A 15,480-nucleotide genomic window follows, 5' to 3' on the forward strand; every position below is an offset into this window, starting at 1 on the left:
GTACCACTTCATCAGTTTGCTGGTAATCAGACCGTTTCATGTGCTTGGCAGAGACGTTAGAGGAATGATTTCTAATCTTTTGAGATCATGATACACTCTTGACCTTGGCTGCTTCTGCTTACAGACACATGCCCTTAACTCATCTCTTCAGTTAAGACATAATCAATAACACTTGTTGAAGTGTAACTTCCATACAGTGAATTGCACTCATTTTTTAACCAAATATTTATTTGGCTGCATCAGGTCTTAGTTGCAGCACGTTGGATCTTGCATTGTGTGCAGCGCTCAGGCTCTCTAATTGTAGCGTGCCGCTCAGTAGGTGCAGCACACAGGTTTAGTTGCTCCAACACATGTGGGATCTTAGTTCCCTGACCAGGGATTGAACCCACGTCCCCTGCACTGCAAGGCAGATGCTTAACCACTGGACCACCAGGAAAGTCCCAAATTACATTCATTTTAAGTGCACAGTTCAACCACTATATACCTTCTACTCACCTTCTAACTTTAAGAATGTTTCCACCACGCTCAAAGCTTCCTTTGTATCCTTTCTCAGATGTACCCCCTGCCCAGGTCCCAGCCTGGGCTGATATGATGTGCTTTCTGTCTCTATAGAATAGTTTGCCTTATCTAGAATTTCTATACGTGGAATTGTACAATCATGACTTTGTTTTTTATTTGAGATACTGTATTAAGAAAGTGCCCCAAATTATTAAACTAGAATTTCTCCAAAATGCTTAGCCCAGCATCTAATCCCTGGAGGAGGAAATGGCAATCCACTCCAGTATTCTTGCCTGGAGAATCCCATGGACAGAGGAGCCTGGTGGGCTACAGTCCATGGGGTCGCAAGAGTCAGACGTGACTAAACCATGCCACAGCGTCCAATGTTTGTTTTACATTTTAAACAACTCTTTAGAGTGTGAAGGATGAAAATGACTGTCTGGTCTTTTTCTCCCTTCATAGTTTCCTGTTAGTATCTTAGTATTTTGATTTATCTAAAGACTGGGGATACATTTTTTTTTTAATGGACAAAATATCAAACCAGACATACAGTTAGCAGGTGAGCACATGTAAAGATGCTCAAAATCACTAGTTATTAGGAAAATGCAAATCAAAACTACAATGACATACCATCCCATGCCAATCAGAATGGCCAAAATTGAAAAAGACAAAAACAAACCAACCAACTGGTAATACCAAATGTAAGGAAACATGGAGAAACTTCTACACTGCTGGTAGGAATGCAGAATGGGACAGCTACTTTATTTTTTTTAGCTTTTTATTTTATATTATAGCCGATTAACAATGTTGTGATAGTTCCAGGTGGACAGCAAAGGGACTCAGCCATACATATACATACATCAGTTCACTTCAGTTCAGTTGCTCAGTTGTGTCCAACTCCTTGCGACCTCATGAGTCACAGCACGCCAGGCCTCCCTGTCCATCACCAACTCCCGTAGTTCACTCAAACTCACGTCCGTTGAGTCGGTGATGCTATCCAGCCATCTCATCCTCTGTCGTCCCCTTCTCCTCCTGCCCCCAATCCCTCCCAGTGTCAGAGTCTTTTCCAATGAGTCAACTCTTCACATGAGGTGGCCAGAGTATTGGAGTTTCAGCTTTAGCAACAGTCCTTCCAAAGAACACCCAGGGCTGATCTCCTTTAGAATGGACTGGTTGGATCTCCTTGCAGTCCAAGGGACTCTCAAGAGTCTTCTCCAACACCACAGTTCAAAAGCATCAATTCTTCCGTGCTCAGCTTTCTTCACAGTCCAACTCTCAAATCCATACATGACTACTGGAAAAACCATAGCCTTGACTAGATGGACCTTTGTTGGCAAAGTAATGTCTCTGCTTTTCAATATGCTATCTAGGTTGGTCATAACTTTCCTTCCAAGGAGTAAGCGTCTTTTAATTTCATGGCTGCAATCACCATCTGCAGTGATTTTGGAGCCCCCCAAAATAAAGTCTGACACTGTTTCCACTGTTTCCCCATCTATTTCCCATGAAGTGAGGGGTACATTTTTATTAATTAGTTTTGGTAATACAAGAATGCCCCAAAACATCCCCTGTTTATTGGCTTTTCTTCATTTGTCCAGTTTTGGAGTCAGAATGAGGGGGTTAAAAGTCCTTTAAATTTTGTTCTGAAGATCCCTTTCCTTTTTGCTGTAAAAACAAGACCTATTGGGGAATTCCCTGGTTGTCCAGTGGTTAGGACTCTGAGCTTCCATTGCCAGGTCACAGGTTTAATCCCTGATTGGGGAACTTGATCCTGTAAGCCATGAAACCAGGAAAAAAAAAAAACCAAAAAACCGAGACATATTCATACCCCTCAGGTTGGCAGTAATGAAGAGATCTGATAACCCTAGGTGCTGGTGAGAGTCTGGAGGAGCAGGGGTTCTTACATGTTATCTAGTCAAGTTCAAGGTGCTCAATCCTCTGACCCAACAAGCCTGACTTCAGGGTAAGCCCTAAGAAACTCACAAACAGGCACAGAGATTTGTGTGTGAGACTGGCCACATTGTCATCTTCTGATCTAACACATAACTGGAAACATTCTGAATGTCTATCAGCAGGCAAGTAAGTGACCATCCACAATGGAATTTTATAGAACTGTTCATAGGAATCACGCATTAGTTATGTGCTTCAACAAAGGTGAATCTCACTGACATAATGGGCACGAAGAAGGCGAACTGTAATCCACAGGCAAGTTGATATTGTTGTAAATTTTTAAATAATGTAAATTAATTTTGTATGTTTAAGGATACATAGGTATGTCTTAATAGTAATGTATAAAGAGGTGAGTGATGCTAAAGGCAGAAGTTAGGATACTGGTTACCTCTGGAAAATGTGGGGTAGAGTGATGGGCTCGGCTGGCAGGATGGGTAGAAACACGGGGCTTTGATGTCTCCTGTTTGATTTCTTAAACAGAGAGATGCATACACACAGGCCTTCATTGTGTTTTTTTGGGTATCATCTGTAGAAGGAGAAAAAAACAGCATTGTGTTATTTGGGGCCATTACTGTAGACCAGGGGTCAGCAGACTTTTTAAAAAGGGTCAGATGGTCATTATTTTAGGCTTTGTAGGCTGTTCTATCTCTGAGGAGTTTCTACAGAGGAAAACCACTCAGCTCTGCCTGTGTGCCCCCAAAGTAGCCATTGACCGTGTGTATATCAAAACATGTCGTGGCCCTTAAATACATGCGGTGTTTGTCAATCAAACCTCAGTAAAGCTGGGGGTGGGGCGAGGTGGGAGACCGTGGAAGGCAGCCCAGAAGGCTTTGGCAAGAAGCCCAGAGAGGCCTCCCTGACATGCGTGTGCTTTGTTCCCAGGACGATTATATGGAGGCCTTGGCCAGGCTCCACCTCACAGTGACCAGGGCCTACAAAGTCAACACCGACATCAACTTTGAGGTGTTTATTCACAAAGTGGATGGTCTGTCAGATGACCACAAAATTGAAACCCAGAGAGACATTCACCAGAGGGCAAATGATGACCTTGCAGATGCTGGGCTAGAAAAAATTCATCTCAGGTGAGAACAGAAATGCCTCAGGGATCATTGGGGCCCCAAAGTCATCATGAGTAGTTGGCACCGACAGTCATTGACCTGTGTACCCTGTTTGGTGCTGTAGACATCAGGATAGTATTTGGGAAAAGTGAGTTTCATGTGTGCTAACTCCAATCTTTCAGAAAAGTGTTGGGGTTATAAAAATTATTTTCGACCAAAGATCAAAGCTAAGCCTTCCTCATATGAAAAACACAGAAGAGAAAACCCATACACTGCATCCAGGAAGTTAATCGATGCTGAGGTTTATTATTATAGGTAGTATCTATAATCATAAGGAATCCTCTAAAAAAACGAATAGAAATACATATTCACAGAGGAAAGCCACTTCTCTATAATTTTTGTGGGGTAGTATGTATGCATCATTCATTTGGCAAATTAGAAAAATGAAAAGATTAGCTACTTGCGTATCAATAATGTAACTGCTATAACGTGAGAGATGTGTATAAAGATAATTAGTGCACATTCTCTTGGAGAATGTAAGGAAGCTGATACAGGCACATGCATCTGCATTTTTAAGCCTTCTGGTCCAGGCAGTGAGCAGAGACTAGGCACAGTTCTTGCTTTGGGGGAGTTGGACAGAAATGTCCTGTTAAGATATGTTCTTTTTTTGGCCGCACTGCATGGCTTCTGGGAACTTAGCTCCCCACGCAGGGATTGAACCCTGGCTCTTGGCAGCGAAAGTACAGAGTCCTAACACCTGGACCGCCAGGGAGTTCTCGTGTTCATTTTTTACCTAGGTGGTTTTGACTTCTGAAGGGGCTGGAATGTGTGTATAAGAGCTGTAGTAAATCCAGAAGGCATGGTACTAGTGTTATGACATAGTATGAACAGCCTATTCCTCAGTCAAAGGTAAAAAGTGATGAAATACTGTTTCGCCTTTCAGCTTTTATCTGACAAGCATATATGACCATTCAATATTTGAAGCTTTTAGCAAAGTGGTTCAGAAACTGATTCCACAACTTCCCACCCTGGAGAATTTGCTAAACATCTTTATCTCAGTAAGTAAATAATATTATCCCATTAGAGTCATTCGCAGAATTTAAGAATAACACTGCAAGAGTGAAAACGATCTAATTTCTACTTGGTCTGACAGTACTTCAAGGTCTCTGAAATATTACATTTGAAGATTGTGCCTACATACTGTTTTAGGTCCGTTAAAATTTAACTCCCAAAACAGTTCCTATACTTCACTGGTATAGTCGGAATGTTTATTGAAGTTGTAGGCAATCATTCACTGTTAATAGAGTCTTGTCAGAGGTAGAGGGCATAAAAGTTGATTTTGGCTATAAGATATATGATGTTGAATTTTTAAAAATCTGTTTAACACTGTGAATAAATGATATGGTGGCTGGCTGAGTCCTAAAAACTACCAGCTCAAAGTAGAATTACCACAGACCTTTAGTTGTATTCACATTGATTCTCACTGCACAATTTTGAGTTTGTTTGTTTAGACTTTTAAAATCTACTTTTTAATTTAAAATTAGTAAAAATGTGTGTGATAATTCCAATTTTCATTTCTTAAGTAAGTCCTTTATAAAGATGTTCATGATAGTGAGGTTTAAATTGTAATAAAATGGAATAACCGAAATTTTTGCTCGTTTGTATTTGAGACTGAGGGTGTCATATCATTTTATGTAACCATGTCATGCTCTAAAACCAGCTATCCCTTTAAGGCAGCATCTCCTTTTTGTTTCAGAATTCTGGAATTGAAAAGGCGTTTCTCTTTGATGTGGTCAGTAAGATTTATATTGCAACAGATAGTACCCCTGTGGATATGCAAACGTACGAGCTCTGCTGTGACATGATCGATGTGGTCATTGATATTTCGTGTATTTATGGGTAAGTAGAACATTCTAAAAGGCTACCATCAAGCAAATTTCTCTTTTGTAACCCTTGAGGTATTTTGAATTTACTTATTTGATCTTAATACTTTTGTTTGAAATGATTGAGATCTATAAATACACCGTTTAGTATGTGATAATAATAACAAAAAATTGTTAAGTAAATGCCTGGGCATTATGCTGATAATTTCATTTCCTATATTATACCATTGAATTCACTATTCCATGAGGTGGGAATTACTGTTCCCATTTTACAGATAGGAAAACTGAGGTTCAGAGTGGTGAAGTTTCTAACCCCAGCTCACACTATCATTAAGGAATGAAATTAGTATTTAACTCGTCTGATTCCTACTTCCTCTATTGAAAAATCTGTCACGTATCATAATGTCATGTGTACTTGAGGGGAAAGTTTTAGGATCCTTGGGTTTCTACATAAATATCTCACATTAACCATAGTTCTGTTACCTTCTGTATAATAGGAAATAATGGCTGGATTTTTTTTTTTTCCAATATACTTTTGATTGTCTTTTGCTGTGGGTAGCAGAGAACTATAAGCAAACAACATTACCTGCTTAGTATTACAGTCTTAACCTTCTTAGAAAACTGAACTACTTGTACATATAAAAGAATACAAAATAAGGAATGAGGAAAATTGATTTTGTTACTGGACACAGAAATAATTCCCCATAATAGTAAATTTGTTGAATTCAGGATTTTGTACAGAGTGAGTGGGTGTGAACTGTCTTATTAAGGTATTAGGTTGTTGCTGCCTCTTTATATCGGATCTCACAATATCATCTCACAGTCATTGATGGGGTAAAGCATTTTACCCCATCATCTCTCTCTTTACTCACTGGCTGTGGCCTGCTTTATGCAGCTTTCTCTGCCAGCTTCTAGGGAGCCTTGGTCTCACCACTTTTTCCTTCCATTCAGTTCAGGCTCTTTCTGTTAACTGTTATACATACATGCCCACCCACAGTCCCTTCCCTTATGAAACAGAGAAACTGATTCATACCTCTCAGGACTGTAGTGAGGATGAAATATCATTAGGTCTCCCCTGGTGGACCCCAAATGTATCTGCTGTTATTATTTTTTTAATTAATTTATTTAAAACTTTTTTTTTAAGTTTATTTATTCGGCCGAGCCACATGAATTGCAGGATCTCAGTTGGCTGACCAGGAATTGAACCCGGGCCCCTTGCAATGGAAGCATGGAGTCCTAACCCCTGAACCACCAGGGAATTCCTTATGATGATGATTATTATTATTATTATTATTATTATTATTAAACACTGCCATCTGGCTTTAGAAATAGACCTTATTTCCCAAGACTGCTGCCTTGCAATATTCTCTTGTTTTTAAACTGTTAAGTGGATGACCTTGAAATAGTCATAGAGGATGAAAGTATCCTGATTATAGTTTAGATGACTGTCATAATCAAATAACAATGAATAGCACAATTAATCTGGCACATACTTAATGATATGCATAATCATTATTTTCCCATATGGTAATTAGACATAAATGGTAAGTTGTTCATGCAAACAATGTTAATCAGAGTTACTTTTATCCAGCTCAAACACACACCGGGAGGAAGGGGCTGGGCGGAGGAGGGAGCAAGGCTTTATTGGCAGATTGTTTTTCTGTGGTGGAATGCAGTGTGCCTGGGAACCTGCCCTGTTCAGTAAGAACCAGTATGGGTCTGGGTCACAAATGGGGCATATGTTCTGGGGTTCTTGAGACTGTTTGCTAGAGTGGCCACGAGCCAGCCCAGGTGACCTGTAGAGGGTGGCTGAGGGTGCATGCCGCAGCCCAGGAAGTGGTCAGCCTTGTAATTGGAGACCCTAGAAGCAGGTGACCTGGTCTGCTCAGGAATCTCAGCTGGGATTCTGAAAACACAGTTTCAGATAAGGAAAAGGTATATGACATCCTCCTTTGTCTATAAACAAAAGATACATGACTGGATGTATCAGTGTCTTCAAAGGGCCCAGTTTTTATCACAAAGGTCATATCAATAATGATAATAGCAGTTAACATTCATCGTACATTTTATATGCTCTTAGCACTATGCTTAGTGTTATGTATATGTTATTCCATTGCATTAGGAAACTATAGTAATCACTGCTAATATACAACGAAGAAATCGAGGCTCAAAGAAGTGACTCAATTTGCCCAAATTTATACAGTAAAATAAGAGAGCTAGGATTCAAACCTAAGTAATTTGTGTTTGCAGGCCACACCTTTTCTTAAATATTTATTTATCTTTTTATTTTGAAAAAATTGCAAATCTATAGAAAATATGCAAGAATAGTACAGTGAACTCTGATAACACCCTTCTCTGGGATTCACCAGTTTTATCAGCCATATTTGCTCACTCTTTTTCTAATACAGTTGGCCCTGCATGTGAGTTCCACATTGACAGATTCAACCAACCAGTGGGTTGAAAATATTCAGAAAAATATTCCAGAAAGTTCCCAAAAGCAAAACTTGAATTGGCCGCACGCTGACAACTATTTCCATAATATTTACATTGTATTAGGCATTTTATGTCATCTAGAGATAATTAAAAGTATATGGTGGGGAGGAGGAGTGGGACTTCCCTGATGGTCCAGCAGTTAAGACTCTGGGCTTTCACTGCACAGGGCATCGGTTCGATTCCTTGTCAAGAAGCTAAGATCCCGCATGCCAAAAGGAAAGTAAAAAATGGGAGAGTGTGTGTAGGTTTGGGCTCTCCAGGTGGCACTACAGGTAAAGAACCCACCTACTGGGGCAGTTAGACACAAGAGACACAGGTTTGATCCCTGGGTCGGGAAGATTCTCTGGAAGAGGGCATGGCAACCCACTCCAGTTTTCTTGCCTGGAGACTCCCTTGGACAGAGGAGCCTGGTAGGCTACAGTCCATAGGGTTGCAGAAAGTTGGACATGAATGACTCAATTTAGCATGCATGCAGTGCATGTAGGTGTAGGTGATAGGCAGATACATAATGATGCAACTTAGCATGCCCGTGTGTAAGTTATATGCAGATACATAAGGAACTTGAGCATCTTTGGATTTTGGTATCTGCTGAGGGGAGTCTTAGAGCCAACCCCAGGCCCTAAGCCTGCTCCATAGGAATGACTGTACATACACATTTGTTTTTGCTGAATCGTTTGGGAGTAAGTTACAGATCATGATCCTTTGACCATAGCTGTTAATACTTGAGCATCTGTCTCTTAATAACAAGGACGTTTTCTTACAGGACCATAGTTTAATATCAAATTAAGCCTATTTAACATGGCTTTATGACTCTATTGTAGAATCCTTTGTTAAATTTTATCAGTGGTCCCAATTCTCTCTTTAATTGCAGTTTTTTCCCCCAGATGAGGGATCTAGCCTAGCACTTGGCTGCCTCTTCATGCTGCTTTATTTTGGAAAAGTTCTTCACCCCTTCTTGGTCTTTCATCAGGCCGTGCTTTGGACAGCCAGGTTATTCTGTCACGAAAAGCAGGAAGCCCTCATGGGCCACAGAGAGGAGAACTAACCTCCATCTGTCACTTGTGTCCTTCAGGTGCATGGAGAGGTCAGCCACTTGGTGTGTCAGTAGGAAACTGACCATCATACACTGTGTACATTCTTGTGATTGGGTGTTTCTGAGATATTTAGCTGAAAAGCACTGTAAGTGTAGACTCCCTATCGGTACCATTATCATTCTTTGTGATAATCCGGTCTTGTTGCTGGGTTACAAATTGTAGTTCTTAATGGTCAAATATGTTTTCGTTTCTGTTCCCATTTAGCCTCAAAGAAGATGGAGCAGGAACCCCCTATGACAAGGAATCAACAGCCATTATAAAGCTGAATAATACAACAGTTCTTTATTTAAAAGAGGTGACAAAGTTCCTGGCTCTTGTGTGCTTTGTCAGAGAGGAAAGCTTTGAAAGAAAAGGTAATTGTGTGTGTGTGTGATGTAAATGAAGCATTTCCGTTCAGACGGATACTGCCTTTCCTGCTTGTTGATGTGGGTGGACAGTAGCCATGCCTCTGGAGGCTTCCAGACTTCAGCCACAGGCTCCCCTGGCTCCTGCCCCCATCAGTGGGGTTTTGGGATCCGTGAATCAGCCTGCCCTCTAGTGATGCCCCTGCCGTGAGGTGATAGTGGAACCAGACCCCCCTCCCAGGGAGGGGCTGTAGGTTTTCTGGGAGCGAAGCTAGCTGGGGTATTATTGCCTGGCTGCAGAGTCCCTTACCCCAGGGAGGGCCAAGGCCTCCCTCTTGGTCCACACCTCTAGAAGGTTTTAGAGACACTGTGACCACTTGTCCTCCCTATGTAAAGGATGAAACTCATACAGTCTTAAAGCTAGACTTTTTTAAACTTCTGTTCAGCCCTTGTCCATTCTTTAGTCCTAAAACACAGGGGTGGCATTGTGATTCTAAAAAAGGGAAGATACGAGTATGCTTAATAACGTCACCGAATATTTTTTAGGACCAAATTGAGTTTTATTTTGAAATAAAAGCAATTAATCTCTTAAAGATACTCATATTCCCTGCCCCCCATCTACACTGGGAAATATCAGCTTACTGATGTAGTTAAGGATTTTTGCTAGTAATCAGGAGATGATTTACCCTAAATGGAAAAGGAAATGGCAACCCACTCCAGTATTCTTGCCTGGAGAATCCCATGGACAGAGGAGCCTGGCAGGCTGCAGTCCATGGGCTTGCAAGAGTCGGACACAACTTGGTGACTAAACTATTACCCTAAATTCCCAATAGCCTTTTTTTCTTATAAGCAATACATGTTCATTATTTTAAAATGCTTTGAAAACTTAAAGTATACAGAGCAAAATAAAATCACTGAATTTCACCATCTTAGAGCTGAACCCCGTGTTAAATTTCTGGTTTTCTTACTCCTTTTCTCCCTTCCTGTCACCGTTTCTTCTGTTATCCCCTTTCCTTCCTTTCTTCCAACAAAACTGGTGCCATTTTGTCTATATAGTTTTTTATCCTTTTGTTTTCACTTATTTGTACCCTGAAGATTTTCTTAATTCTTTAGACCATAAAAGCATAATTAAGGTTTATATTACTTTTCTGTTAAAAAGTAGTAGCTTTGTTTAGAAAATTTAGAAATAATGAGCAAAAAGGAAATAATCATTGGTAAGTTTCTCACTGTCATCACATTAAACTTGTTTGCTTTTTAGGGTGACTAACCATCTCCATTTGCCTGGGACAGGGAGGGGGGTTCCTGAGAAAAGGGACCTTCAGGGCTGAAACTTGAAAAGTCCCAGGCAAATGCGATGAATCAATCACCCTAGCTTTATAAAGGCTTGATGCTTTACATATGCAGAAAGTGGTTCGCTCGGTTTTTGCTGCCTTCATCTCAGTAGTGAGTCCTGTTAGTGTTGCTGACAGTCGACACTTACTGATTGATCTGTCCTTATGTTGGTTTCTATCTGCATTTTCTCGGATCATCTTTTACTGCTCTGGCAGAAAGGGGAGGATGGAAAGCAGAAGTGGGGTTCTTGGAAAGGAAGGTGGTTAAAAAATACAGCCATCTGGGCCCACCACTGAACAACTAGAATGAAGTTCCTGGGAGAAGAGCCTGGAGTTTGTTCATTTTATAAAAATTTCCAGGATGCTTTTAATGTGCAGAATTGCTGAACCTATAGAAGGATATGGGACCATCCCTTAACTTTGTATGGTGCTGAAGATAGTGCTTATTCTGTTCATGTCTCTGTTCCTGTATTTTTCAACTGCCTTTTATGAAAGAGTGAAATAAACAGCACTCGTTGTATACAGTTCCTTTAAAAACCTCAGTTGTGAATTTTTCACTTTTAAAACTCCAAATGCAGCAAGATTACTGTTATGTTTTAAATGTGCACAGATGACAGGTGTCAGGCATCATCAGTAGTCTCTCTCTGAAACTTCCTAGAGTTGAATTCTCACTGAGCCAAAGCCCTTTAGCTAAGCTTTCTGCCTAAGGCAGTTAGTTGCACACATAGGTAGAGAGTTTTGAGGTGGCTCTCACATATCTTACTCAAACTCTCCTAAATAAAATCATGTCTTTGGTCTATGTTTCTTTCTTTTTTGGAAGTTCATGTTTTATTTGGAAAATGGTTCCAAGAAATAAAAGTGAGGAAGTGGGGAAATAGAGAAAGGAGGGAGGAAAACTATCCTCAGTTTCAGTTCAGTCGCTCAGTTGTGTCTGACTCTTTGCAGCCCCATGAACTGCAGCACGCCAGGCCTCCCTGTCCATCACCAACTCCCGGAGTCCACCCAAACCCATGTCCATTGTGTCAGTGATGCCATCCAACCATCTCATCCTCTGTTGTCCCCTTCTCCTGCCCTCAATCTTTCCCAGCATCAAGGTCTTTTCAAATGAGTCAGCTCTCTGCATCAGGTGGCCAAAGTATTGGAGTTTCAGCTTCAACATCAGTCCCTCCAATGAACACCCAGGACTGATCTCCTTTAGGATGGACTGGTTGGATCTCCTTGCAGTCCAAGGGACTCTCAGGAGTCTTCTCCAACACCACAGTTCAAAAGCATCAATTCTTCCACACTCAGCTTTGTTTATAGTCCAACTCTCACATCCATACATAACTACTGGAAAAACCATAGCCTAGACGGACCTTTGTTGGCAAAGTAATATCTCTGCTTTTTAATATACTATCTAGGTTGGTCATAACTTTCCTTCCAAGGAGTAAGCATCTTTTAATTTCATGGCTGCAGTCACCTTCCGCAGTGATTTTGGAGCCCAAAAAAATAAAATCTGACACTGTTTCCACTGTTTCCCCATCTATTTGCCATAAAGTGATGGGACCAGATGCCATATCTTCGTTTTCTGAATGTTGAGCTTTAAGCCAACTTTTTCACTCTCCTCTTTCACCTTCATCAAGAGGCTCTTTAGTTCTTCTTCACTTTCTGCTATAAGGGTGGTGTCATCTGCAAATCTGAGGTTATTGATATTTCTCCCTTCAGTCTTGATTCCAGCTTGTGCTTCATCCAGCTCAGCGTTTCTCATGATGTACTCTACATACAAGTTAAATAAGCAGGGTGACAATATACAGTCTTGACGTACTCCTTTTCCTATTTGGAACCAGTCTGTTTTTCCATGTCCAGTTCTAACTGTTGCTTCCTGACCTGTATATAGGTTTCTCAAGAGTCAGATGAGGTGGTCTGGTATTCCCATCTCTTTCAGAATTTTCCACAGGTTTTTGTGATACACACAGTCAAAGGTTTTGGTATAGTCAGTAAAGCAGAAATAGATGTTTTTCTGGAATTCTCTTGCTTTTTCCATGATCCAGAGGATGTTGGCAATTTGATCTCTGGTTCCTCTGCCTTTTCTAAAACCAGCTTGAACATCTGGAAGTTCGTGGTTCATGTATTGCTGAAGCCTGGCTTGGAGAATTTTGAGTATTACTTTACTAGCGTGTGAGATGAGTGCAATTGTGCGGTAGTTTGAGCATTCTTTGGCATTGCCTTTCTTTGGGATTGGAATGAAAACTGACCTTTTCCAGTCCTGTGGCCACTGCTGAGTTTTCCAAATTTGCTGACGTATTGAGTGCAGCACTTTCACAGCATCATCTTTTAGAATTTGAAATAGCTCAACTGGAATTCCATCACCTCCACTAGCTTTGTTCGTAGTGATGCTTCCTAAGGCCCACCTGACTTCACATTCCAGGATGTCCAGCTCTAGGTGAGTGTGAGTGATTACACCTTCGTGATTATTTGAGTTGTGAAGATCTTTTTTGTACAGTTCTTCTGTGTATTCTTGCCACCTCTTCTTAATATCTTCTACTTCTGTTAGGTCCATACCATTTCTGTCCTTTATTGAGCCCATCCTTGCATGAAATGTTCCCTTGGTATCTCTAATTTTCTTGAAGAGATTTCTAGCCTTTCCCATTCTACTGTTTTCCTCTATTTCTTTGCATTGATCACTGAAGAAGGCTTTCTTATCTCTCCGTGCTATTCTTTGGAATGCTGCATTTAAATGGGTATATCTACCCTTTTCTCCTTTGCTTTGCGCTTCTCTTCTTTTCACAGCTATTTATAAGGCCTCCCCAGACATCCATTTTGCTGTTTTGTATTTCTTTTTCTTGGGGATGGTCTTGCTCCCTGTCTCCTGTACAGTGTAATGAGCCTCCATCCATAGTTCATCAGGCACTCTATCAGATCTACAGATCTGTCTATAGATCTAAATCTATTTCTCACTTCCATTGTATAGTCATAAGGGATTTGATTTAGGTCATGTGTGAATGGTCTAGTGGTTTTCCCCACTTTCTTCAATTTAAGTCTGAATTTGGCAATAAGGAGTTCATGATCTGAGCCACAGTCCGCTTCCAGTCTTGTTTTTGCTGACTATATAGAGCTTCTCCATCTTTGCCTGCAAGGCATATAATCAATCTGATTTCAATGTTGACCATCTGGTGATGTCCATGTGTAGAGTCTTCTCCTGTGTTGTTGGAAGAGGGTGTTTGCTATGACCAGTTCGTTCTCTTGGCAGAACTCTGTTAGCCTTTGCCTTGCTTCATTCTGTATGCCAAGGCCAAATTTGCCTGTTACTCCAGGTGTTTCTTTGGAGAAGGCAATAGCACCCCATTCCAGTACTCTTGCCTGGAAAATGCCATGGACGGAGGAGTCTGGTGAGCTGCAGTCCATGTGGTCGTTAAAAGTTAGACATGACTGAGCGACTTCACTTTCACTTTTCACTTTCATGCATTGGAGAAGGAAATGACAACCCACTCCAGTGTTCTTGCCTGGAGAATCCCAGGGACAGCGGAGCCTGGTTGGCTGCCATTGATGGGGTCGCACAGAGTCGGACACGACTGAAGCCACTTAGCAGCAGCAGCAACCAGGTATTTCTTGGCTTCCTACTTTTGCATTCCAGTCCCCTGTAATGAAAAGGACATCTTTTTGGGGTGTTAGTTCTAGCAGGTCTTGTGGGTCTTCATAGAACCGTTCAACTTCAGCTTCTTCAGCATTACTGGTTGGGGCATAGGCTTGGACTACCGTGATATTGAATGGTTTGCCTTGGAAACGAACAGAGATCATTCTGTCGTTTTTGAGATTGCATCCAAGTTCTCCATTTCGGACTCTTTTGTTGACTGTGATCACTATTCCATTTCTTCTAAGGGATTCCTGCCCACAATAGTAGATATAATGGTCATCTGAGTTAAATGCACCCATTCCAGTCCATCTTAGTTCACTGATTCCTGGAATGTCGATGTTCACTCTTGCCATCTCCTGTTTAACCATTTCCAATTTGCCTTGATTCATGGGCCTAACATTCCAGGTTCCTGTGCAGTATTGCTCTTTACAGCATCGAATCTTGCTTCTATCAACAGTCCCATCCATAACTGGGTGTTGTTTTTGCTTTGACTCCATCTTTCTGGAGTTATTTCTCCACTGATCTCCAGTAGCATATTGGGCACCTACTGGCCTGGGGAGTTCATCTTTCAGTATCCTATCTTTTTGCCTTTTCATACTGTTCATGCGGTTCTCAAGGCAAGAATACTGAAGTGGTTTGCCATTCCCTTCTCCAGTGGACCACGTTCTGTCAGACCTCTCCACCGTGACCTGTCCGTCTTGGGAGGCCCCACACGGCATGGGTTAGTTTCATTGATTTAGACAAGGCTGTGGTCCATGTGATCAGATTGGCTAGTTGTCTGTGATTGTGGTTTCAGTCTGTCTGACCTCTGATGCCCTCTCTCAGCACCTACCGTCTTACTTGGGTTTCTCTTACCTTGGACGTGGGGTATCTCTTCATGGCCACTCCAGCAAAACACAACTGCTGCTCCTTACCTTGGACGTGGGGTAACTCCTCTTGGCCGCTGCCCCTGACCACTATCTTCAGTGGCAGCTTTATCCTCACTTCTTTTAAAAAATACTTTTAAAATGCTTTTTATTATTTTAATTTTTTTTTTCTTTTATTTCTTTGGCTACACCGTTGAGGCATGCAGGATCATAACCGCTGGTGCACCAGGGAGTTCCCTTATGCTCACTTCTGCTGAGGGAATCTTGGAGAAGCTATGTGTGCAAAAAACTGAGAATCACCCCCATTGGATATGCAAGATGGCAACTGTGTCCACCAGCTCGCATACCCCGTC

At 41.3% G+C, this 15,480-nt stretch overlaps 1 protein-coding gene across 3 annotated transcripts in view; it reads left to right on the forward strand.

Annotated features, from left to right (window-relative positions):
* Window positions 1–15,480, forward strand: part of RRAGD (Ras related GTP binding D) — a 38,622-nt gene that overhangs the window by 18,770 nt on the left and 4,372 nt on the right. For all 3 annotated transcript variants that reach the window (XM_070796080.1, XM_070796081.1, XM_019967366.2), the window contains 4 exons: window positions 3,328–3,527; window positions 4,447–4,561; window positions 5,260–5,402; window positions 9,178–9,326. In XM_070796080.1, the coding sequence (XP_070652181.1) occupies window positions 3,328–3,527; window positions 4,447–4,561; window positions 5,260–5,402; window positions 9,178–9,326 (607 nt within the window). The remainder of the gene's footprint in view (window positions 1–3,327; window positions 3,528–4,446; window positions 4,562–5,259; window positions 5,403–9,177; window positions 9,327–15,480) is intronic.

This window comes from Bos indicus, chromosome 9 (assembly GCF_029378745.1).
Source record: "Bos indicus isolate NIAB-ARS_2022 breed Sahiwal x Tharparkar chromosome 9, NIAB-ARS_B.indTharparkar_mat_pri_1.0, whole genome shotgun sequence".
Taxonomy (NCBI): Eukaryota; Metazoa; Chordata; class Mammalia; order Artiodactyla; family Bovidae; genus Bos; species Bos indicus.